The 25,797-nt window shown below is 47.9% G+C and overlaps 1 protein-coding gene across 1 annotated transcript in view; it reads right to left on the bottom strand.

Annotated features, from left to right (window-relative positions):
- The window catches only part of EFR3B (EFR3 homolog B), a 113,943-nt gene extending 88,982 nt beyond the window's left edge, over window positions 1–24,961 (bottom strand). Inside the window, exon 1 of the mRNA XM_009183800.4 lies at window positions 24,750–24,961. Coding sequence (XP_009182064.1) covers window positions 24,750–24,756 — 7 coding nt within the window. The 5' untranslated portion in view covers window positions 24,757–24,961. The remainder of the gene's footprint in view (window positions 1–24,749) is intronic.
- Between the last annotated feature and the right edge of the window lie 836 nt (window positions 24,962–25,797).

Genomic DNA, 25,797 nt, shown 5'->3' with positions numbered 1-25,797 from the left:
AGATCTGTAATAGATATACAGCACAGTGTTAACACTGGTTACCGCGTAGAGCTGGGTGGGGGCGCCTAGGGATGGAGGGGTGAGGAACGAGTTAAACTGCACTACCCAATATGGTAGCCACTAGTCACTTGTGGCTACTTAAATTAAATTAAATAAAAAAATTCAGTTCCTCCAGCAAACTAGCCACATTTTGTGTGCTTACTAGCCACCTGTGGCTAATGGCTACCACACTGGACAGTGGAGACACAGAGCACTGACATCATTGCAGGAGTATTACTCATGTAATTTAAAATAAACGTAATTTTTACTATTTCTCCCATTTTCTCTTCAGGATAAAACTCCTTACAAATCTGATGAGCAAAAGTTGTCTTTTAAAGATTTGGAATCTTGGAGTTAAAGCACGCATGCACACACGTATACATACAGTAACTGTTTTCTAAACTTGCTCGGCTCCGTTCTTGCTGGAATTTGGAACCAAAGGAGCTGATTGAAGATCTAGAAGTCATTTTGTTTATTCATGCACACATGGCATGCAACACAAAATGCATCAAGTCCTTTAGACATAGAAGGTGAAAAGAAATAGAATGCACAAGTCCCTGTCCCCTTAGAGTGACAGCATGAGGCCATAATGAAAGAAAGCACAAGCGTCACTGAGGTCAGACAGCCAGCGTGCTAGGACTTCCTTCAGAGGGTGGAGACATTGTTTTGGTTTAGACGCCTCCCCATGGAGATGAAGTATCAGTAACAGGTGGACAAAGACAAGACAGGAAGGCATTCCAGGCAGGGGGAACAGCATCAGTAAAAGCGTGGGGGTGCCAAGCACAAGGGAATGTTCTGAGAGATATCAGCTAGCCAGCCTGTCTAGAGTAGCACTGGTGAAGCTGCAGGTGTCAGGGAGGGGACTGATGGTGAAAGGCCCTTAAATGCCAGGCCAAGAGGGGAGTGCTGTCATTATGACTAAATAACAGCCACTATCACCTTCTATGGTGCTCTTAGAATGCGTAAGGAATCTACTTCCCGTGGATAAACAAATGGAGCAAGCTCTGAACCTCCCAGGAGGCCACTAAGAATGTCTCTCTCCTGGAAGAAGAGCAAGACAAGGCCCTGAACTATAAATGTCCAGCTGGAAGTGTGACAAACTTGGGGGCGTCACACTGGGCTAGTGTGTGACGTGGGGAGGTCGGGGGATATCTGGTCTCCGGCCTGCAGTGAAGTGCTAGGGAATTACAAAAGAAAGTCAGAAAGAAAGCAGAGGCTTCTGACTGGCGTCCACCTGCCCCATAGCCAAATGGTTACATGTGGGATCGGAGTAGAGGACCAGAGATGAGGTGGGTGGAACACAGGCTACATCTGCTGCTCTCCCTCCCTTCATGTGGGAGGGGTTTCCAAGGAGACATTCAGAGGCAGAGGACAGCAGAGGGCTTCAGGAAGAGCCTCCCAGCACCTGCCCGTTCACACCGGGTGAGTGTGTGACATGGGTGGGCTGGGAACAGCCCAGAGCAGAGGCCATCATCACAAAAGGAGACAAGGACCCCAGGGCACTGGGTCCTGACAGCTTAGGGGAGGTGAATTTCGAGAAGAAAAAATGGCTGAGAGAGGAAGAAGCAGTGAGAACTGAGAAGCAGGTGAAGGCACAGGGCCTGGCCCTCAGGCCTGCACTGGTGACCTTCCCGAGAGGTTGTCAGTGGGGAGGTGACATTCGAATTTCAAATAGCATGAAGTGAATAATGACTATGAAAGGGGGAAAGGTACAATCTCAGCTTCAATGACTGCTGGCTCAAGAGCACTGTAAAATATTATATAATCAGCTGAGCACGGTGGCTGACACCTGTAATCTCAGCACTTTGGGAGGCCGAGGTAGGAGGATGGCTTGAGCACAGGAGTTTGAGATCAGCCTGGGCAACACAGTGAGACCTCATCTGAACCAAAAAAAAAAAAAAAAAATAGCTGGGTATGGTGATGCACACCTGTTGTCCCAGCTGCTCGGGAGGCTGAAGCGGGAGGATCATTTGAGCCAGGGAGTTCGAGGCTGCAATGAGCTATGATTGTGCCACTGAATTCCAACTGGGGTGACAGAGCGAGACCTTGTCTCAAAATAAATAAATAAATGTTATAGGAATAATTTATTTAACAACAATAACAACGGGAGCTGTTGTTGCTTTGTCTCTGAATAGATCGGGGCAGATGTGCCACCTTGGTGTGCCCCCCCCAACCCCTAGGTGGGAACAATTGAGGGATGCAGGCTGCTTCTAACACCAGCAGTGCAGGTCTTTGGGAACCAGTGACCCCAGGCTAGGGGTGAACTGCTAAGGTGGTCCTGACACCTGGCTCCAGTTGTGTCCTTAGAATCCAAAATGTGTTTTATAGCTTTGATGATAAAATTACTGTTAATTTATTGTTGGTATTTTATAACTTGATTGGTATTCACTTTAAAAATGTTATTTATCAGTGTAAGTAATGTATTGGTTACATTTTTGGAAGGAAGTGCTTTGTAAGCCTTTTAAGCTCCAGCAATCCCAATAAATGGGAGCAAAGGGAAAAAAGTTAATGCTTCCGTATACAGCTTTCTTTAAGGTGATCTGAGCTCCTCATGGGAATTCATTCATCTGAATACCTCCTATTTGGCACCTCGAGGCATTTGATTTTTTTCAAGTGCATGTGGACTCTGGGGGTAAGAAGCATTCCAATAAATAACTCGTACTCTCAAAGAGCTTGCATCATAGCGAGTAGAATCTATCACATGAAGACAATAGTGTTAGAAATCAGGATTTGGGCTTTACAACACATTTATGCTTTCCCCTTTCCCAAAATATGCCCAGTTTCCTATTGTGGTCAGCAGGCAGCCTATAAAAAGCAGGGTTACTCACCTTCAGCTTTCTCAATGAACACACAGTGTCAAATATAGAAACAGAGGAAGCTTTATTGTTATGGAGCCAAACTGATTGAGATCAAGTGTAAGTGCTTTAAATATACAGACGAACTCACAGATTTAAGACGCAGATTCTGAAAAAGCTAAAGATCCAAGATCAATCATTCAAATGCCCAAATATATCATCAGAGAGACTGTTGCAGCATGCACGTAGTGCCAGAACACAAGACAGGCGCCATGCCCAGAGCCTCCGAAACGTAGAGCCAGGGCCAGGGTGGTCATGGTGCCAAAGAGAAATTTCAGAAGCAACACTTTTGAAATGCAAAACAGAATCAGAAGCAAGCACCAGAATTCTGCAAAAATGCAAAACAAGTACTAGGTTGAGCCCTACTAAAAATGCCAAGTAAGCAGCAGGCCAAGCAGAGCCAAGACCCATTTTTAATGAAGCAGCTCTAATGCGCATGGGCCTTCTGGGAACACCTGCATGAGGAAGGAAGTCCCTCAAGCAGATTCTGCCCACCGCAAGAAGCCAGGAGCAGACAGAGTGAGAACGCAGCTGGAAAGAGACAGCTCCTGAAAAGCTCTAAATGAGGAGTGGAAAACCCTTCCTCCAATGCAGACCCTCAGGCCCCTGGAGAGGGTGACCCTGTTACTGCCACACTGTCATTAAAAGGATCGGTTGATGGTAAAATATGTATTACAAGCTCTGTAATTAACATCAGCATCAGAGCATCAGCTAACATCTATAAAGCTCTCACAATCGGTCAGGAACTGTTAGGAGGTTTGAATGCATTTTTTACCTAATCTTCCCAACAACACTGAGGTGGGGTCTATCTCCATTTTACAGATGAGCAGAATGAGGCTTAGGGCAGTTAAGTAACATTTCCAAAGTCACATTAACTGCTACACGGGGTAGCTGGATTCAAACCCAGGGCTGTCTGACTGCAGGGTCTTCACACTTAACCCCCGGCCTGCAAAGCACACACTGAGATTAATCCATTTCAGTGTGCCATTAGAAAAAAATATACTATTCCTAGCCAGGGGGTATAGATCCTTACACAGAGATGTCACAAGCCAGCACATTAAGGAACAGGTGAATAAGGTCATTAAAGCCTCTGTGTTCTTAGGAGAATGGCATTACTGTGAGCTGTGAGGTCACAAAAGCCCCAAGGAGGAAATGGAAAAATCAATCCTTCAGCCAGGCGTGGTGGCTCACGCCTGTAATCCCAGCACTTCGGGAGGCTGAGGCGGGTGGATCACTTGAGGTCAGGAATTCAAAACCAGCCTGGCCAACACAGTGAAACCCCGTCTCTACTAAAAATACAAAAAAATTAGCCGGGGGTGGTGGGTGGGGCAGGTTGGGGGGCACCTGTAATCCCAGCTACTCGGGAGGCTGAGGCAGGAGAATCACTTGAACATGGGAAGCAGAGGTTGCGTGAGCCGAGGTCATGCCACTACATGCCAGCTTGGGCGACAGGGCAAGATTTGTCTCAAAAAAAAAAAAAAAGAAAGAAAGAAGAAAAGAAAAATCAATCCATACCCAGATCTGCTCAGCTATGTCTGTGATTGTGCTGAGACAGTGCCAGAGGCCTAGGAGAGTCAGGTTTTGTCATTGAAGGTCCCCTGAGAGTCAGCAATGCTAATGGCAGTGTCCAAAAGGCAGGTCTGACACCCAGATGGTCCTGCTGTAAAGGCCTCCACCCACTGCCCTGCCGGCACCATCAGCCTCCCAGCTGCCAACTGGATGGACTTCCCGGGTCAGCTTCCACTGCTTGCTACTCGGCACGTAAGTTGTCTTGTAGCCTGCGGCCCCAGCCTGCAGCCCCGACCAGCAGTTCTCAATAAGCCCTTTCACTGGTGCTGGGCTGCTGGTAAGAGTCCTGGTGCGGGCTGGCACAGGCCCTTGACCATCCGTCTCCTAGTATACCCACTGCCAGCACTGCAAAACAGCCCTGGGATTGTTTGCACGGATGTTTTCTTCTCTTCCAGGGTTTCCTGTTTTACTGCAATATAATTAACATGCAGTAAGATGCACACATTTAAGCATTCAGTACCTTGAGTTTCGACGACTGCTTTTACACTTGTGTAACCATCGCCCAAACAAGAGGTGGGACATTGCTAATCCCCTCACAAAGTCCCCCTTTCCAGTCAACCCACTGGCCCAACTATCTGATTTCTATTATCATAGATTTGTTTTTGCATATATTCTTACATAATGATTTCTGAAACGTAATTAGAAGAGTCTAGACAGCTACCCACAAGGCCCCTGGTGATGAAGAACACTTTTAATTATATTTACGTTCTGCCATTAAAAATACATGCTCACTTCTGAGCATTAAGTTGTAGGGGAAAAAATTAAAAATTAAAAATACGCACTCACTACATGAAGTGTAGAAAATACAAAATACGTTTTAAAAGAAAGTTGAAACCATTGCATACACTGCCTATGGCCTATGAGGTGGCCCTGCTCCTCAAGGAACAGTAAAAAAAAAAAAAAAAAAGAAAGAAAGAAAAAAGAAAAAAAAATTAAAAGAAAATTTAAATCACCCATGATCCTTCCACCTAGAAATAACCATTGTTCGTGTTCTAGTGGGTTTCTTTCAGGGCCAGTACATCCGCAATTATTACAGGGTGGCTCCTCGGTGTGGCATTAGATTTTTTTTTTTTAAAAATAAGTAGGCTGGGCAGGATGGCTCATGCCTATAATCCCAGCAGTTGGAGGCCAAGGCGGGTGGATCACCTGAGGTCAGGAGTTTGAGAACAGCCTGGCCAACATGGGGAAACCCCGTCTCTACTAAAAATACAAAAAAACTAGCCAGGCGTGGTGGTGCGCACCTGTAATCCCAGCTGCTTGGGAGGCTAACACAGGAGAATCACTTGAACCTGGGAGGTGGAGGCTGCAGTGAGCCCAGATCACACCACAACACTCCAGCCTGGGCAACAGAGCAAGACTCCGTCTCCAAAAAAAAAAAAAAAAAAAAGTAAGGGCCAGGTGCGGTGGCTCAAGCCTGTAATCCCAGCACTTTGGGAGGCCAAGACGGGTGGATCACGAGGTCAGAAGATTGAGACCATCCTGGCTAACATGGTGAAACCCCATCTCTACTAAAAATACAAAAAAATTAGCCGGTCGTGGTGGCAGGTGCCTGTAGTCCCAGCTACTCAGGAGGCTGAGGCAGAAGAATGGCATGAACCCAGGAGGCAGAGCTTGCAGTGAGCTGAGATCACACCACTGCACTCCAGCCTGGGGAACAGAGCAAGACTCTGTCTCAAGAATAAATAAATAAATAAATAAATAAGTAAATAAATAAAGCTCGTTGCTGTTCACTTCTGAGTAGGCCATCTACATTGCCCGTGTGAGAGGCAGCTTGAGCAAAAATCAACCTCCAGGTTGGGCACAGTGTGTCCCACCTGTAATCCCAGCACTTTGGAAGGCTGAGGCAAGGGGATCACTTGAGCTCAGGAGTTCAAGACCAGCCTGGCCAATATGGTGAAACTCTGTCTCTACCAAAAATACAGAAATTAGCTGGGTGTGGTGGCACACGCCTGTAGTCCCAGCTACTCGGGAGGCTGAGGCATGAGAATCACTTGAACCCAGGAGGCAGAGGTTGCAGTGAGCCAAGATTGCACCACTGCATTCCAGCCTGGGCAACAAAGTGAGACTGTCAGACTATCTCAAAAAAAAAAAAAAAAATCATCCTCCAATTCAAGGTGTCAACCCCTGTGGCTGAGTTGGAGCCAACATCGGAATTCACATTTATCCTCTTCTGTGGAATATGCTTGGCTCTCTTCTTTCCAGCAGCAGTCACCATGGGTCTCTCGCAGTACCTCGGTTTTGTCACTCAGAAGGAGAGTGGCTAGATTTTTGGGGTTTTTTGTTGTTGTTTGTTTGGTTTTTGAGACAGAGTCTCGCTCTGTCACCCAGGCTGGAGTGCGGTGGCATGATCTCAGCTCACTGCAAGCTCCGCTTCCTGGGTTCACGCTCTTCTCCTCCCTCAGCCTCCTGGGTGGCTGGGACTACAGGCGCCCACCACCACACTGGGCTAATTTTTTGTATCTTTAGTAGAGATGGGGTTTCACCGTGTTAGCCAGAATGGTCTTGATCTCTTGACCTCATGATCTGCCCACCTTGGCCTCCCAAAGTGCTGGGATTACAGGCGTGAGCCACCGCGCCCAGCAGACAGCAGCTAGTTTTTTGATATTGCCCCCTCCCCAAGGTGAATAGCCCATTTGCCATTAACTCAGACCACCCCAACAGGTACTCCAATTTTGACAATTATTCCTCCAGGCACTTTCACAAAACACGGTAGCAGACATTCTCTTAATTTTATTTAAACTTTCTTTACTGAAAAAAATGGCACTTTAATGATAGTCTTAATTTGAGTTGGAAGAGTTTTCCAAAGATCCAAAGAATATGAAGATGCCAGCTTCTGAGTCTCCTTTTATAGACACCCCTGAGCAATAAGGTGACTACACAAAGCCATCAACGTGGTCTGATCCATGCCATTGGCAAAGGGTATGATGAACTCTGATAACGTGTGTATGAAAACCTTTTTAAAAAAAATTATGGTAAAATATACACAATATACAATTTGCCATTTTAGCCTTTTTTATTTATTTATTTATTTTGAGACAGAGTCTCGCTCTGTAACCTAGGTTGGAGTGCAATTGTGTGATCTCAGTTCACTGCAACTTCCGTTTCCCAGGTTCAAGCAATTCTCCTGCCTCAGCCTCCTGAGTAGTTGGGACTATAGGCGTGCGCCACCATGCCTGGCTAATTTTTGTATTTTTAGTAGAGATGGGGTTTCGCCATGTTGGCCAGGCTGGTATCGAACTTCTGACCTTGTGATCCGCCCATCTCGGCCTCTTAAAGTGCTGGGATTACAGGCGTGAGCCATTGCACCCGGCCCATTTTAGTCTTTTTTTTTTTTTTTTTTTTTTTTTGAGACAGAGTTTCACTCTTCTTGCTCAGGCTGGAGCACAATGGCGCGATCTTAGCTCACCACAACCTCCACCTCCTGGGTTCAAGCGATTCTCCTGCCTCAGTCTCCCAAGTAGCTGGGATTACAGGAATGTGCCACCACGCCTGGCATTTTAGCCATTTTTAAATGTACAGTTCAGTGGCATGAAGTCCATTCACACTGTTGCACAACCATCACCATCATCTATCTCCAAAATTCTTTTCATCTTGCAAAACTGAAACTCTAACCAGTAAACAACAATTCCCCATTCTCCCTCCCCCCATTTCCTGGTAACCTCTATTCTACTTTCTGTCTCTATGAATTTGACTACTCTAGCTTCCTCATACTAGTGGAATCATACACTACTTGTCCTTGAGTGACTGGCTTATTTCCCTCACCATAATATCTTCAAGGTTCAGCCATGTTGTACCATGTGTCAAGATTTTCTTCTTTTTTAAGACTGAATGTTGGTCAGGTGTGGTGGTTCATGCCTGTAATCCCAGCACTTTGGGAAGCCCAGGCAGGTGGATCACCTGAGGTCAGGAGATTGAGACCAGCCTGACCAACATGGTGAAACCCCGTCTCTACTAAAAATACAAAATTAGCATGCTTATAATCCCATCTACTCAGGAGGCTGAGGCAAGAGAATGGCTTGGCCCCAGGAGGCGGAGGCTGCAGTGAGCCGAGATCGCGCCATTGCATTCCAGCCTGGGAGACACAGCAAGATTCCATCTCAAAAAAAAAAAGACACTGAATAATACGTAGATACTGCATTTTTGTTTATCCGTTTGTCTGTCGATGGACACCTGGGTTGCTTCTATGGTTAGGCCATTGTGAATAATGCTGCTGTGAACATGGGTGTAGAGATGTCTTAAATCTCTGCTTTCATTTCTTTGGGGTTTATGTCTATTGGTGGGATTGCTGGATCATATGGTAATTATATTTTTCACTCTTTGAGGAGTCACCATACTGTTTTCCTATAGTGGTTGCACCATTTTTTTCCCACTACCCGTACACAGTGATGGTTCCAGTTTCTCCACATCCTCACCAACACTTGGTTATTGTTTTTTTGTTTTGTTTTGTTTTGTTTTTGAGACAGCGTCTCACTCTGTCACCTAGGCTGGGGTGCAGTGGTGCAATTTCGGCTCAATGCAACCTCCGCCTCCAGGGTTCAAGCAATTATTGTGCCTCACCCTACTGAGTAGCTGGAACTACAGGCACTTACCACCATGCCTGGCTAATTTCTATATTTTTAGAAGAGACGAGGTTTTATAATGTTGGCCAGGCTTGTCTCGAACTCCTGACCTCACGTGATCTGCTTGCCTCGGCCTCTCAAAGTGCTGAGATTACAGGCGTGAGCCACCACGCCTGGCCAACACTTGCTTATTTTCTGCTTTTTTTGATAATAGTCATCCTAATGGGTGTGAAGTAGTATCTCACTGTGGTTTTGATTCCTATTTCCCTAATGATGAGTGATGTTGGGAGTCTTTCATATGCTTCTTGGCCACTTCTTTTTTAAAAGAGACAGGGTCTCACGCTGTTGCCCAGGCTGGAGTGCAGTGGCTATTCACAGGCTCAAGCTCGCTACTAATCAGCATGAGAGTTTTGACCTGTTCCGTTTTCATCCTGGGCTGGCTTACTCCTCCTTAGGTAACCTGGTGGTCCCCTGCTCTCTGGAGGTTACCATATTGATGCCAAACTTAATGCAGACACCAGACTGGTATAGTGAACTACAGCCCAGAACTCCTGGGCTCCAGTGATCCTCCCGCCTCAGCATCTGGAGTAGCTGGGACTACAGGCACATGTCACCATGCCCAGCTATAGATCTTTTATGAAGAAATGCCTAGTCAAATCCTTTGCCCATTTTTAATCAAAGTTGCTTGTTTTTGTTGAGCTTTAGGTGCTCTTTTCTTTATATATTCTGGAGGTTAACCTATTATCCAGGATATTATTTGTAAATATTTATTTGTAAATATTTTCTCCCATTCTGTAGGTTGCCTTTCACTGTTGAAAAGCATCATTTGACGCACAAAAGTTTTTAATTTTACTGTAGCTCAATTGATAATGGTCTCTTTTTTTTTTTTTAATAAACGGAGTTTCGCTCTTGTTGCTCAGGCTGGAGTGCAATGGTGCAATCTCGGCTCACTACAACCTCTACCTCCCGGGTTCAAGCGATTCTCCTGCCTCAGCCTCCTGAGTAGCTGGGATTACAGGCATGTGCCACCGTGCCCAGCTAATTTTTGTATTTTTAGTAGAGATGGGGTTTCTCCATGTTGGTCAGGCTGGTTTCAAACTCCCGACTTCAGGTGGCCCACCTGCCTCAGCCTCCCAAAGTGCTGGGATTATAGGCGTGAACCACCACGTCTAGCCTGATAATGGTGTTTTCAATAAGAATCTATGTGGGATATAAGAGAAGAGCGTTGGAATAAAACAGACCTGTTTTTTTTTTCTTAGCCATGCCACTTAACGATCTGGGTGACTTGCACAAGGCATTTAACTTATCTGAAAATGGCAGAGGAAGCAGGGAAAGGCATACCCACCATGCAGAAGTTTTGTGAAACCAGAATGCATGCAGAGCAAGAATTGTAGCACCAGCACTTGGAAGGGACACGGCTCCTACCTACCGCTACACCAGTGGGGGTCATGCCATTAGACAGACAGACACTGAATTCACAAAGGGAGCATTATCCCTGTCTTACCAATGAGGAGATTTACGCATAGCCAGGTTACATAAAGAACCTGAGATGGCAGCACCTACATTCCCTCTGGGATCTTCTGAAAACTTCTACTCTGGCTGTACCACCAGCCCCGGGTGCCTCAGCTGCAGAACAGAAGAGCTGGAAAACCCTTCCAGCCCGTTCATTCCAGCTCTCTGAGTTTACGGATGATGAAACTGAAGCTGAAAGAGGTTGAGAATCTTGCCCAAATTTACACAGCAATCACCTCTAATGGCCAACTCTCCCCCTTGTCCAGAAATGTCCTTGATAAAATAGAAGGACGGTGCTGGCGCCTCCCAGTGCCACCCATGCCTCTCCAGAACACTCAGCCCACTCTGAGAGTGCTGTCTGGGGGAGAGGAGGACGTTTTGAGCAGCCCTGTGGAAAAGCTTTTGGACGGTCAGACGTGCTTACTGTATTTGCCAGCTGCTGGGCCCAGGCCTGCCTGTAGGATCAGGCACTTTTAGGAGCTGGATGACAGCAATGGGAAGACCCTGCTGTTTTTCCCTCTTCTGCTTTGTCTGTATATGACCTGAAGACCTGCTACTGCACACAAGCTGAAGGTGCACAAGGCTGCTTAGTGGTTTCTCAGGAACACTCCAGCTGGCTGCTTCCAGGCAACGAGATACAGACATTTACTGCCTCTGCCTCAAAGGGCCTTTTCATCATTCTTGTTTTGTAAAGAAGAAAAAGCATAAGTAATATGAATGGAAATCAAAATAGAGACTTATCCGTAATTATACCATTAAATGACCTTCCTTTCAGAAGAAAAGACTGTGACATTTATCCTGAGTGCCACAAACCAAGGAGGAAATACATGAGAAGTCCTTCTAACAGCCTTAACCGTTTCAGCAGGAAGGCCGAGGGGCTGTGTCGGCAACCAACACCTCCAAGTATGGAGGAAAACCCAAACGGCTGTATTCTAATATATTCTTTATTTATTTGGAACAAAAATCCATGAAAAGACATGTTGAGATGACAAAATATGATTGCTGTCACTACAGGACTCTCTCTGACCTTAGAGAAATCCCCAGCCCATGTTCATTGATACCCTGGAAACACCGGCTGCTATGTAGGTGTAGACTAATGGATGATATGTATCATTATTTTATAGTCAGATGCAAACATTTGGACTCTTACTACTACATACCAAAGTTCCCTGTCAGATGCTAGGAAAAACAAAGCTGATTAAGATAGTGTCCTCAAGAGGTTCACTGATCTGTTGTGTAAAGAAATAAATGACAATAGTAAACTCTAAGATACAGTAGAGGAGACCTGGAGGGAGCCTGCAGAGCTCCAGATTTTCCCAGCATCCACCCTGTATGCTTCTGCTCTAGAAGCATCCCTCCTGCACACACTGTGAGCAGCTATACGGTGCTAGGGATGCATCCCTTCACTGTAACTCATTCATTTCTACAAGATCTTCAGGCAAGGTCTTCAAAAATGTTCTCGTAATTTAGGGGTTATCCTTCATGCAATGCACAAACAGTATTTCTTTTTACCCAGCTAAAAAGAAAGTGAGGAAATGGAAAGAAGTCTTTATGAATAGCTACGACAAGGGTGGGATGGGAGCTCGGCCAAGCTAAGATTCAAGACTCCTGGCTTCTGAATGCTTGAGTTTATCTGGGACCTTCTGCACGGTAATAAGACAGTTAGCATTTGAATCTAGGAACCCTAATTCTCAGATTTATAGACAAACCACTCTGTCAGGATAAAGGACGTACTATAGAGCACCGAGCTTAAAAGGCCCTGTGGGTCCCCAATGAGGGACTTGTATAACCCAAGTCCTAGACGTAAGGCCATAAGTTATCTATGTAAAATCTATGAAAATATTCAATTTGGAGTTCTCTAATAGTAAAATTTGCTGTTTGGCATAAGACATGTGCAGTTGCCGTCAGGCACAAAGCAGTGTTTTAATGTCATGTGAAGCTCTGTGAATGCTTGCTTAGGAGGCAATGGAGTGAACAGACTTGAACCAGCTGCATGACCTTGGGCAAGTTATTGAACTCCTGAATCTCAGCATTCTCCACCCAACCACAGAAATGATGATGACATCCACCTCCAGAGAGTTCTTCTGAATTGAGATAATGAATAGAATGGCATGGAATAAACATTGCAAAATTTTAGTCATGCATACGAATTTAGAATTGCATAAGGATTTAGATAAAGATGTCACCTCTGTCCTCTTTGTGGCTTAAGAGATTTTCTTGTCTTTCCAGTGCAGAGATGAGAGGGACACAGTCATGGACTGCTGACCTGCGGGCAGCCCTCTAGAGGATGAGGACGTATTCAAGGTAATCAGTTCATGGTTGTCCCCTCTCAGGGTGGATAGACAGCACTGAGGCAGGCTCCTTAGTATCTCAGGAGCCCTGTTTCTATGTTCTTACTACCCAGACCCTTCTAAGGATTTTCATTAACAAATACAGCCTATATATGACACACTCATCTTTGTATGCAGGGACTGTCACTTTCTGGAAAGGGTATGGCTATATTCCAGAAGCATCCATAAAAATTACTTGCATGGGTCGGGTGCAGTGGCTCATGCCTGTAATCCCAACACTTTGAGAGGCCGAGGCAGGCGGATCACCTGAGATCAGGTGTTTGAGACCAGCCTGGCCAACATGGCGAAACCCCGTCTCTACTAAAAATACAAAAAACTAGCCAGGTATGGTGGCAGCCACCTGTAATCTCAGCTACTTGGGAGGCTGGGGCAGGAGAATCGCTTGAACCTCGGAGGCAGAGGTTGCAGTGAGGCGAGATCACACTACTGTACTCCAGCCTGAGTGACAGAGGGAGACTCCATCTCCAAAAAAAAAAAAAGAATTACTTGCATGGTAATAATGTCACCTTTCACAGGTATGGTGTCTTGCAATATAAGTCCATGTACATAGACATTATCTCATTTAATCCCCCTCATACACCCTCACGAGTGGGGCAGACTAATTATCCCACCTCTCCAGGGGGAAGAATGAGCTCAGACAAAGACGAACTAAATGTCCAGGGCCCTCTGGCTGGAAGATGGTCATCTGGGACTTGGACCACCATGTGTCCATCAATTCCAGCCTAACCCATGGACTGCACAGCTTTGCTGTCTAAGGATAAGGGATCTGCACAGGACTGGGCCTGCACCACACAGCCCGGTCCCAGCTCCACCTCTTAGAAGCACCAGTTGCTGCCTGGACCTGAAGATGAAGGGAAGGAATTTTTCGTTTGTGTGTTTTTTGGTTCTTTTTTTTTTTTTTTTTTTTTTTGGAGACAGAGTCTCGCTCTGTCACCAGGCTAGAGTGCAGTGTGCAATCTCCGCTCACTGCAACCTCTGTCTCCCGGATTCAAGCGATTCTCCTGCCTTAGCCTCCTGAATAGCTGGGACCACAGGCACACACCACCATGCCCAGCTAATTTTTGTATTTTTAGTAGAGATGGGGTTTCACCATGTTGGCCAGGATGGTCTCAATCTCTTGACCTCATGATCTGCCCACCTCAGCCTCCCAAAGTGCTGGGATTACAGGCGTGAGCCACTGCGCCTGGCCAGGGAAGGAGTTTTAATTCACACCCAAACCATCAGAAGAGCAGAAGCTCCTCCTGCAATGCCAGGTTCCCGGTTTCTGCTCTTCTCCAGGCCAAGCACTGACTGACCATGGAACCCATCTCTAAGAACACTGCCCATCAGGTGTGTGTGACCCAGCCTTGGTGGTGACACCCCACCGTGCAGTCTGCCTGTCTCTGAAAGGCATGCCCACGCTTTCTTTCCAGGCCATTGTCGGTGCTTGCGTTGTCTTCCGCCCTCCTCAGCCTGCTCTCTGGCCTGTCTCTCAGGACCTATCCTCACTATGGTCCCCAAAGCTCTTCCTGGGGCCCTTCTTTCTCTTTGACAAAGTAAAGGGAGGTGGGAAAGGTGCCAAGAGTGAGAAGTGAGAGAAGTGATCCAGAAGTGAGAGCTCGCAGCCTCGCTGTTGACTGGCCTGGGACCTTCAGCCCTGCGTCTTACATTCTCTTGCCCTTCCCAAATTATTAATAATGCATGAGTCTGAAGTACAGTGAGCTCCACAGAGGAAAGACCTGTGTTCTCTGGACTATTCAGAATGTTCTAGGGACAGTGTGACAGGAGGCTGAGTCCACACTCCGGAGCTGGAATGCTGAGGTTCAAATCCCAGACTTTTCACATAACTGGGTGGCCATGGAGAAGTGATTAAACCTCTCTACACCTCAGTTTTCTCATTTCTAAAATGGGAATACTAATCCTTCATCATAGAGTTTGGGGAAGATTATATAAGACATAAAAACTGCTTAGTACAGACAAGTTTATCCCCATAAAAAAAGTGCTTAGAATTCTGCCTGGCACAGGCCGGGCAAAGTGGCTCATGCCTGTAATCCCAGCACTTTGGGAGGCCAAGGCGGGCAGATCATGAGGTCAAGAATTCAAGACTAGCCTGACCAACATGGTGAAACCCTGTCTCGACTAAAACTACAAAAACGTTAGCCGGGCAGGGTGGCGTGCACCTGTTAATCCCAGCTACTCAGGAGGCTGAGGCAGGAGAATCGCTTGAACCCAGGAGGCAGGGGTTGTGGTGAGCAGAGATCACACCACTGCACTTCCGCCTGGGTGACAGAGCGAGACTCCGTCTCAAAAAAAAAAAAAAGAAGAGCTCTGCCTGGCACACAGTGGTGCCCAATGAATGGAAGCCACATTAACAGTAACTGTGCTGTTATTCAGAACCCACCTGAGGCTGAAATATATACAGTGAGTCAGAAGTTACAAAGAAGCAAATGGAAAAGATGATGCCTCGCTCAGAATGCATCCATTCAACACGGTTTTTGAGGACCAGGCAGTGTTCTGTGCCCTAAACATGCAGTAGAGAACAAGAGAAATGTGTTCTCTGCCAGGTGCAGTGGCTCATGCCTATAATCCCAGCACTTTCTTTTCTTTTCTTTTCTTTTTTTTTGAGACGGAGTCTCGCTGTGTCGCCCAGGCTGGAGTGCAGTGGCGCGATCTCGGCTCACTGCAAGCTCCGCCTCCTGGGTTCACGCCATTCTCCCGCCTCAGCCTCCGAGTAGCTGGGACTACAGGCGCCCGCCACCTCGCCCGGCTATTTTTTTGTATTTTTAGTAGAGACGGGGTTTCACCATGTTAGCCAGGATGGTCTCGATCTCCTGACCTCGTGATCCACCCGCCTTGGCCTCCCAAAGTGCTGGGATTACAGGCTTGAGCCACCGCGCCCGGCCATCCCAGCACTTTCTTTTCTTTTCTTTTCTTTTCTTTTTTTTTTTTTTGGAGACTAAGTTTCACTCTTGTTGCCCTGGCTGGAGTGCAGTGGTGTGATCTTGGCTCACTGCAACCTCTGCCTCCCAGGTTCAAGCGATTCTCCTGCCTCAGCCTTCTGAGTAGCTGGGATTACAGGCACATGCCACCGCACCCAGCTAATTTTTGTATTTTTAGTGGAGACAGGGTTTCACCATGTTGGCCAGGTTGGTCCCGAACTCCTGACCTCAGGTGATCCACCCACCTCAGCCTCCCAAAGGGCTGGGATTACAGGAATGAGCCGCTAAACCCAGCCAATCCCAGCACTTTGGGAGGCCGAGGTGGGCGGATGACCTGAGGTCAGGAGTTCAAGACCAGCCTGGCCAACATGGTGAAACTCCGTCTCCACTAAAAATACAAAAACTAGCCAGGTGTGGTGGTGCGCACCTGTAATCCCAGCTACTTGGGAGGCCGAGGCAGGAGAATCACTTGAACCTGGGCGGCAGAGGTTGCAGTGAGCTGAGATTGCGCCACTGCACTCCAGCCTGGGTGACACAGCGAGACTGTGTCTCAAAAAAAACCACAAAAGAGAAATGTATTCTCTGCTTTCATGGAGCTTACAGTTTACTAGGGGAAACAAACAAGGGAAATATTAGTGATGAATGGCCATACGGTGAATTAAAATATGGTATGCAAAGGAGTGTGACCAGATGGCCTCCTGAGATGGTGAAAGCAAGAACAGCTTCTCAGTGAGAGATCTCAGAAGATCACATCATCCATCAAAAGAAAAATCAGGCCAGGCACAGTGGCTCACGCCTGTAATCCCAGTACTTTGGGAGGCTGAGGCATGAGAATCGTTTGAACCCAGGAGGCGGAGGTTGCAGTGAGCTGAGATCGCGCCACTGCACTCCAGCCTGGGCAACAGAGTGAGACTCGGTCTCAAAAAAAAAGAAGGAAAAAAACAGAAATCATATCCACAATTGCAAAGGGGCTGGAGCCTCTGTGAGCAAACCAGGAGGCAGCCGAGAGCAGGGTCAGTGGCAATTCCACCGAGGAAATCAGTCACTCAACCTCTCCACAAACTCGCATTTGGACCAATCCTAATACCATGCAAATAGATAAAGAGCAGATTAAGGTGACTATATTTTCAAAAGAAATATCTAATTTAGACCAAGGTTTAGGCAGTATCTCCTCTTCTAGGATGAATTCCTCTCAAATCCTAGCATCCCAAAAAAGCTGTATTCGTCCTAGGCAATCTCATTAATTTTACAATGCTAATGAATCTTGTAAATGACTTTCCCCCTCTTAATTTTGGCCTACAGTAAGCTCAAAATGGAATTTGCAACATGGCCTGCTTATATGCATTTTTTTCTCTGAAATGACTTTATTCCTGGCTTTTTTTTTTGTCTAAGATTTTCTTTGCTTTGATCTCTTTATGTATTGTCATGTGTGTGTAAAACATATGCCCCAAATCTTCTTCAGAATAAATGTATAACTCTAGGTAATTTATTTTCTATTTTAAAATCAACTTTTTAAAAATAACTGCTTATATAACCCCCATTTTAGGTACCATGGAAAAAAATTTTTTTAAGTTTCAGTTCACCTTTTCCTCACCCTTACCCCTGCACCCCCACACGGAGCTTTTTTTTTAAAGGAGCCAACATCATCCTTTGCATATGCACAGAAACTTGTGGTCCAAAGCTTTCTTGCTCCTTAGGCCACCACCTGTGGCTGCAATAACTGTCTCCTCCTCTGCTTCTCTTCATTTTCATATCACCTCCCACCACCCTGCACAGCTGCCCCCAGCTTGATTTCACTTCACATCACTTGAGCAAATCAGTCCTTAGACAGTTTCAAACCATCAATGGCTCCCACTGCTCACAGGAATAAGTGCAAACTCCTTATCTTGACATTATCGCCTTATCTTTTTTTTTTTTTTTTGAGACGGAGTTTCACTCTTGTTGCCCAGGCTGGAATGCAGTGGCACAATCTCAGCTCACAGTAACCTCCACCTCCCGGGTTGAAGTGATTCTCCTACCTCAGCCTCCCAAGTAGCTGGGATTACAGGCATGCACCACCACACCCCGCTAATTTTGTATTTTTTTTTTAGTAGAGATGTGGTTTCACAATGTTGGTCAGACTGGTCTCGAACTCCTGGCCTCAGGTAATCTGCCTGCCTTGGCCTCCCAAAGTGCTGGGATTGCAGGTGTGACCCACCGCAACTGGCCTATCTCTTCATCTATCACATAATTCTCCCCTTAAACTCTGCTCAAACCCAGCGAGCCCCCCGACTCTCCCTGGACAGGTCTTCTCCATCCCCACCTCCACACACACTTCCTCACATTGGTGCCTCCACCAGCCACACCCACCTCCCTTCTCCTCTACTCCTCGGTAGAGGAGAAATGGCTGTTGCTTCTGAAGCCTGCCCAGATGGCTCCACCTCGCACGGGTCTCTTCCACTTCAAGATACTGCTGGCTGAACACCTGATGAGTAACTCCATTCCACTTTGCAGAACAGTGCAATTTTACCGAACTTTGTATCATTTAATTGTTTGCATGTTTTATAACTTGTTTGCCCAGTTAAATTCTAATGTTCTTGACAGAAACTACTTTTGCATATTCTTCCATCCCTCATGATGGCCTCTGTAGTATCATACATAGCTGCTATTCCATAAATACTTGATAGCTTATATCCCTAGTCTATATCCCTTCCAAACACAGAGCAGACAGCAAAAGATAGGCAAGTAGTTAATAACTCATACTCCCATGACAATTCACTAACACGCAAATAGTTAGAAGATAAAGAAGTGTTTCACTAATAATAAAGAATGCAAGTTAAAGTGATATACATTTTCCATCAAATTAGCAAGTACTAGGGGAAAAAAATCTTAATCTTGAATGCTCTTGAGAGTACAGAGAGATAGGTGATTTTATAACTGCTAGTAGGAGTATAATGGATACAAACTGAAAATAATTGGACAATATGTAACTAGTCTTAAAATGTTTATATACCTTGACCAATCCATTAGAAGGGCTACAGTCTAGGGAAAAATTCCAAAGTTCACAGAAAGCTTTGAGTACCAAGTACTTCTCCAGGGGCAGTAATACAGAAACACCCCTAAATGTACAATAACAAAATTATACATCCTTTCAGTGCACCATTACATAGACATTAAAAATGATAGCCAACGAGCGTACTAACTTGTGGGGCATGCTTATATTCTAGTGCCAAGTGGAAAAAAAAAAAAAAAAAGGATACGAAACATTTTAAAATGAATGATTTCAGGCCAGGTGTGGTGGTTCATGCCTGTAATTCCAGCACTTTGGGAGGGTGAGGTGGGAGAAATGCTTAAGGCCAGGAGATCAAGACCAGCCTGGGCAATATAGTGGGACCCCATCTCTACAAAAAACAAAAAATTAGCTGGGCATGGTTGAACATGCTCCTGAGTAGTCCCAGCTACTCAGGAGGCTGAAGCAGGAGGATCACTTAAGCTCAGGAGGTTAAGGCTATAGTAAGCCATGATAGTGTCACTGCACTCCAGCCTGGGGGAGAGTAAGACCCTGTCTCTAAAATAATGAATGGTTCCAACCACCTAAACAAACACATGGAAAGAAAGATACTAGAATAGTAAATGTTATGTTTATAGTTTACTGTATTTTCTAGATTTTCTGGAGGGATTAGATGATTGTTTACATTTTTCCTTTGTTTGATACAAGGAACGGTATCACAGTACTGTTCTTAATCTTATGGAACAAAAATTCTTATTTGTTTTATTTTTGCCTTTAAAAGAAAAATTAAGGGCCAGGCATGGTGGCTCACACCTATAATCCCAGCACTTTGGGAGGCCAAGGTGAGCATATCAGTGTGAGGTCAGGAGTTCGAGACCAGCCTGGCCAATGTGGTGAAACCCCATCTCTACTAAAAATACAAAAATTAGCTGGGCGTGGTGGCACGCGCCTGTAATCCCAGCTACTCGGGAGGCTGAGGCAGGAGAACTGCTTGAACCTGGGAGGTGGAGGTTGCAGTGAGTCAAGACCACGCCACTGCACTCCAGCCTGGGCAACAGAGCAAGACTGTCTCAAAATAAATAAATAATTAAAAAATTTAAAAAAAAACTAACTAGGAAACAGAGAAAGGAGAGTTAAGAAAAGGGGCAGGGAAAGTGGGGGCAGCTCTCTTATCCTAATTCATCTCTGCCATGAGATAAACACTGCTGTCATCTTTCCAGAGGCAGGAAAGAGGCTCAGAAATGCTCGAGTTCAAGATTACCCGAGGGTCGGAGCTAGGGTTCAGACCTAGGCTGTGGGGTTCTTGGTGCTCCTTGAAGCCAGGATCAAAAAGAAATAGCAAGGAAAGGGCTGGAGGAGGTGAACACAAAACCAGAGCGGTAATTGATGTCATATATAGAAGTTTGCTTTAAATGGGTAAATTGTGGATGATTTTTTTTCTCCACTCTTTTCCAGATTTTCTGTAATATAATATTACCTTTTTTATTTTTATTTATGTACAGGAAAAAACTGTGACCACTTGTATTCACTGAACTGTGAGCAGCAAGAGAGAAAACAGGCTCACCTGGCCCCCTTCTCACGGGGAATAAAAGAGTTGGAGTGGTGGGTAGGAGGGGGAAGGGCACACAGCTCCCACATGCACAGACCATACCTTGCATCTTGGGGCTGCAGAAACCTCAGGATCTGGGGGAGGAGGCTGATGCATGTGTGTGCACATGCGCACATGTGCTGTGGGATCGCCCGTGAGGAGGAGCAGGGCATCCATGGAGATTTCTGCAGAGGTAAGACTTTGCCCCTCAGGGGGAGCCTGCCTTGCCCTGTAGTTTCTCCACCCTTCTGGCATCAGTCTCACTCACCAAACAGGATTCCGTCAAGCACATTTTTGGTGTGGTTTTTTGTTTTGTTTTGTTTTGTTTTGATATGGAGTCTTGCTCTGTTGACCAGGCTGGAGGGCAGTGATGCTATCTCTGCTCGCTGCAACCTCCGCCTCCCAGGTTCAAGCAATTTTCCTGCCTCTGCCTCCCCAGTAGCTGGAATTACAGGTGTGTGCCACCATGCCTGACTAATTTTGTGTTTTTAGTAGGGATGGGGTTTCACCATGTTGGCCAGGCTGGTCTCAAATTCCTGACCTCAGGTGATCCACCTACCCTGGCCTCCCAAAGTGCTGGGATTACAGGCCTGATCCACTGTGCCCAGCCCAAGCACATTTTCAAAAAGTTGTTTGCTGTTGCTATTTCCTTACAGTCAGCATTCTCAACCACTAAGCAGGACGAGAGGCATTTGCTGAGGATGAGGCAGCACTCAGCGGTGAGGAAGAATTAGGGCAGCTTTGGTGTTAGTGGGATCGGGGTGCGCAGACTGTGGTTGGGGAAATCCTTTCCAAATGTCCCTCCTAGCCGGCTGCCCTAATTCAGAGGGTGGCATTTCTCAGAGCTCTGTCTCACCTCAGCGGGGAAATGGGATTCTCCAGCCCACATGAGAGCAACAGGGAAACTCTTAGCTGTATAATTTTTTTTTTTTTTTTGAGACAGAGTCTCGCTCTTGTCTCCCAGGCTGGAGTGCAATGGCGCTAATCTCAGCTCACTGCAACCTCCGCCTCCCGGGTTCAAGGGATTCTCCTGCCTCAGCCTCCTGAGTAGCTGGGATTATAGGTGCCTGCCACCACGCCCGGCTAATTTCTGTACTTTTGGTAGAGACGTGGTTTCGCCATGTTGGCCAGACTGGTCTTGACCTTCTGACCTCAGGTGATCTGCCCACTTCAGCCTTCCAAAGTGCTGGGATAACGGGCGTGAGCCACTGCGCCCAGCCTTAGCTGTATAATACTAACAAAAGGAAAAGCTCATGGGAATCCATTTTTACAGAGAATTTGCTAATGATCTTCCCACCCCAGTAAAAATGCTTTCATTTTTTCATGTCCCTTGTCAATCTGCCTTCATAGGATTCCCACACAAAACTGTGGGCAGTCACTGTGTCCTTTTGGAGAGCCATTTCCAGAAAGCGATGGGTTTAGGGATGACTGAGTGGTGAGGAGACAGCTGGGGTGAGTCTGAGAAAGAGAAGTGGCTCAGCGGCCTGGCACTGGCACAGTCGAGGTGATGTGCGAGTGTAAGCGGGGGTGGCAGGTGATACAAACAGGCCTGTGCCCGAGTTGGCAGAGAATAGAGGAGGGAACAGGTCCAAGGGGGCCCAAAGGGGACAGGCTCTTGAGCAACCAGTTTCAGGAGCTCGGAACCTCTTGTGATGCTCACAACGGACCTGGAAGGTAGACAGACATGCATTTCACTTTTGTATACAGGGATTTAATTCTGAATGACAATCCCACTTGCCTAAAGTCACCCAGCCATCAAAGGGCTCCTGGATTAAGATGGGATGACCCCAGAACAAGGATTCCTTCTATCCTGGATAGCACTGTGTCCTTCAGCAAAGACATGGGGCTCCCAGTCTCCCATAAGCAGAATGAAGAAGGCTGAGCTGTGGAGGGCAGAGGCAGGGTGAGGAGGAGGAAGGATGGGAGATCCTCCAGAGCTGGAAAGATGGGAAGACAAATTTATAGTGGCACAAGTCACCAAGGTGGGTGGACAAGGGACACCTTTACCTAAAGCGCTTAGGTGACTTTTGGCTCCACAGGGGGGCCTCTCTGCCCATCAGTTAATAAAACCCCTGGTGGTATTTTTCTAATGAGCCTTTATAGGACACATGGTGGAGGCTAGGAGGTGGGAGGGGGAGAAGCACAGTGCCAGGAGGCCCCTGTTTTCATTCTGCCCTGTTCCATCTGTGTCACTCTGGAAAAATAACTTGTAAAACAAGAAGAAAATAGCAATTATAAGAAGTCTGTAATTCCATGCTCCCCCTCGACCTCCTTACTCACTTTTTTTCATCACTATTGATTTCTGGTGAGAAAATGACTTTAAATATCACACAAACCCTTTCTTTTCATGAAAGTCAGGAATATATTAAAATCCAGGCAGCTGAGTCCTCACCAGGGGGAGTGGGCTCCCTCCCACACCTCCTAAGATCAGACTCTGCACCCAGCAACTCAGTAATAATTTCCCACCCAAGCTTGGTGTGACTTTCCTTTGCTGCAGGCAACTGCCCAGAGGATTCCTCCATTACAATCTTTCTATGAATCATTCAGGGTAAATACCATCTCTGTTTGCATCTGGGGAAATAAAAATATAAAAGAAAAATGAAAATCTGTGATGTGTCTGAAAATAGCACCCAGATGCATTGGCTCCCCAGTTCACCTTTCTGACTATCCAGCTCTTCCTTGTCTTGCTTCATACAACAGAGGCAGCCTGGGACCCCCACCTTCAGATATCTCAAATTATCTGGGGCTAAGTACAATGAGGCAGTCCAGCAGAACCCAGTTCCTAATTCTGACCCATTCTGATGAGCCTGTCCTAACTCCTTCCCCACTGCAGGTGCCCCTGCAGTCACATGCTTTTGTCAAATGATCTGCAGCTTCAGGCTGCTCCCTCTGCAGAAAAGAATAGGGGTAAAACAGAAAGAGTAAAAAATATCTATATCTATATATATATATATAGCTCACAACCTCTGGCTTATAAAGCACAACCGCCTTGTTACCTTTCCCCAGAGTCCCCAGTGGTCAGCAGCACAGCCTCTCAGGCCAACCTCCCCCTCCCCCCACTTGGTCCAAGAGAAATGGTACTTGCTGAGGGGACCTGCTGATGTCTCACCCTGGATCAGAAATGCAAATGTATTTTTGAGCAACTGGGCAGGGAAGGAGACTGATGAAAAAGTTGAGTCAGTCTCTCTCTCTCTCTCTCTCTCTCTCTCTCTCTCTCTCTCAGTAGGGGGGCCCACCAATTGCTGAGCCTTTCCACCAGGCTCTCAGTTTCCTCTGCCTCTAACAAACTTTGTGACTCACAGTCTGTTCCAGGAGCGAGGCAGCTGAGCATCCGAACGATGGGTTAAATTGGGAAAGCAATCTTCTCCAAACACTGACCCCTCAAGTGCAGCCTGAGCCCCTACCTTGCAGTGGGGGTGGGAGGTGAGCACAGCTTCAATTCTTTTGCTGGCCCTAGAAGAGCTGCCAGAGACGTGGGTTTTCATGGACTTACGTCTACTGGGATCACACACACACGCACAGCCCTTGATGGGCTGCAGGTTCGGGAATGCAGTCCATTCTGAGACTGGTCTAGGTCTCTAGTGCTCCATTCATCAGAGCTGCACTGTGGGACCCAACGCGCTCTCTCTTCTTCACCCACACTGCCTGCAAAACCAGAGGGATTCCTGGCAAATGATCAAGCAGAGCCGTGCATCGTGAGGGTCTGGCTAACTGTTGCACGGCAGTTGAGGGGATGGCGGTGGAGGCGGGGAGAGGTCAGGGCTGTGCTGCACTCTCAGCAGCGTCTCCTCCCTTCATCACTGCGGAGGACAAATCTGGAAGTTGGGGAACCTGGATCCCGCAGGGCGGCAGGGGCAGGCAGAGGCCGAGTCCATTCAGGCCGGCGAGACGAGACTCGGCCACTGGCTGCTTCCCGGGCCTCGGCGCCGCCTCCCGCCTTCTCTGAGCCGCGCAGACGACCGGCCGCGGGCGTCTCCCTCAGCCCTGGACCGGCTTCCCGCAGAAAACTACCAGGCACAAACCGCTTTTGTTAATTTCGCAAATGCTGCCACACGACCACCTCCACCAGCATTCCCGGTCTGCTCGGCTCCGGGAGACCCGCTTTCCCCTGAGCCTCCGCCCCCCGAAGGACCACCGCCCAGCACCAACACGCGCCGGGCCTGGAGAGGACCCCAGGGTCCCCGGCCCGAGGCATCTTTGTCCTCGCAGCGCAGACGCGCGCGCAGAGAGCAACCGCAACAGCCCCGCCGGGCACCGGGTCGGCGGCCTGGCCCCGCGCCGGGGCCGCGCAGGGGGACAATGGTTCGCGCCCGGGAAGTTTGCGGAGTCGCCCCCGCGGGCTCGGGCCCGGGCGCGGAGCCCTCCTTACCGTACATCTCGGCGGGGCGCGCGCCTCCCGGGAGGCCGGCGTCGCAGCGGCGTTCCCAGCCAGCCCTCTGCGGCGCCCGCCTTTCATTCACAGTCGGGGCGGGGGCTGGCGGCGGCCGACAGGAGCCCAGGAGGGGAGGGAGCAGACGCGGGGGCCGGCCGCGGGCGGGACGGAGCCGGGCACAGCCAGCCCATTCAGTGCCGGGCTGGCCGCGGCCGCCTCCGCTCGGGTTGCTGGGCCCGGCTGCGCGCAGGGGGCGGGGGCTATGCTAATGTGATTCCCCTCCCTCCCGGCTCGGCCAACCCGCGGCCGCTGCGAGCCCCTCGCCCCGCCCCGCCCCTGTGCCCCGCCCCCGAGAAACCCACAGCCTGAGATGCGCGTTTTCCGAGGCTGTCGCCCTAAGGGCTGCGGCGTGCACCTGCGGAGCTACCCATCCCAACTCCCTGCTCCTGTGGGAGCGCTCGGAAGCTCTCCCTAACCTGGGGTCCTCGAGGTCAGCCGGGGCGCTGGGAGCTGCAGGTGCACCCCTCCTCCAGTTCTGTCCAGGCTGCGTGGGCTAAGCCGGGGGTGCAAGGATGGGAATTGGGGGATAACCTCCACCCTCTCCTGGCTACCTTAGCTGAGCGCCATTCTCTGATGAAGCCCTCCAGCCCTCAGCTGCGTCCTACGAGCTACTCTCTTGCTAGGTGCCCAGCCACTCTGGCTAGGTGCTTGCTACCACCAAACAGCGTCCTTCCTGGGTCAGGGACGCAGGAAACGCACCCCACTCCCAACCCCCAAGGGCTGCAGGAAGTCCGCTTGCTTTTCCTCTCCCCGATTTATATGTGTAATTCGCAAGCTTTGCCGCCAGGATCCTCTCTAGCTGAGCCCCAGGGCCGACTTGAATTCCAGCTCTGCACCTGCCGTGACCCTGTGAGGAAGAGGCACAGAGAGGCAGGGGCTCATGCTTACGCCCCACACCTGAAGATCTCTCCTAAGCTAGCTCAGGACTTTCCTGGGCTTCTCATCCAGCCTTCTCTACATTGAACACGTTCCCCTGTCTTTTTTT

The sequence above is a fragment of the Papio anubis genome, chromosome 14, assembly GCF_008728515.1.
Source record: "Papio anubis isolate 15944 chromosome 14, Panubis1.0, whole genome shotgun sequence".
Lineage (NCBI taxonomy): Eukaryota > Metazoa > Chordata > Mammalia > Primates > Cercopithecidae > Papio > Papio anubis.
This window is presented reverse-complemented; position numbering and strand designations above follow the sequence as displayed.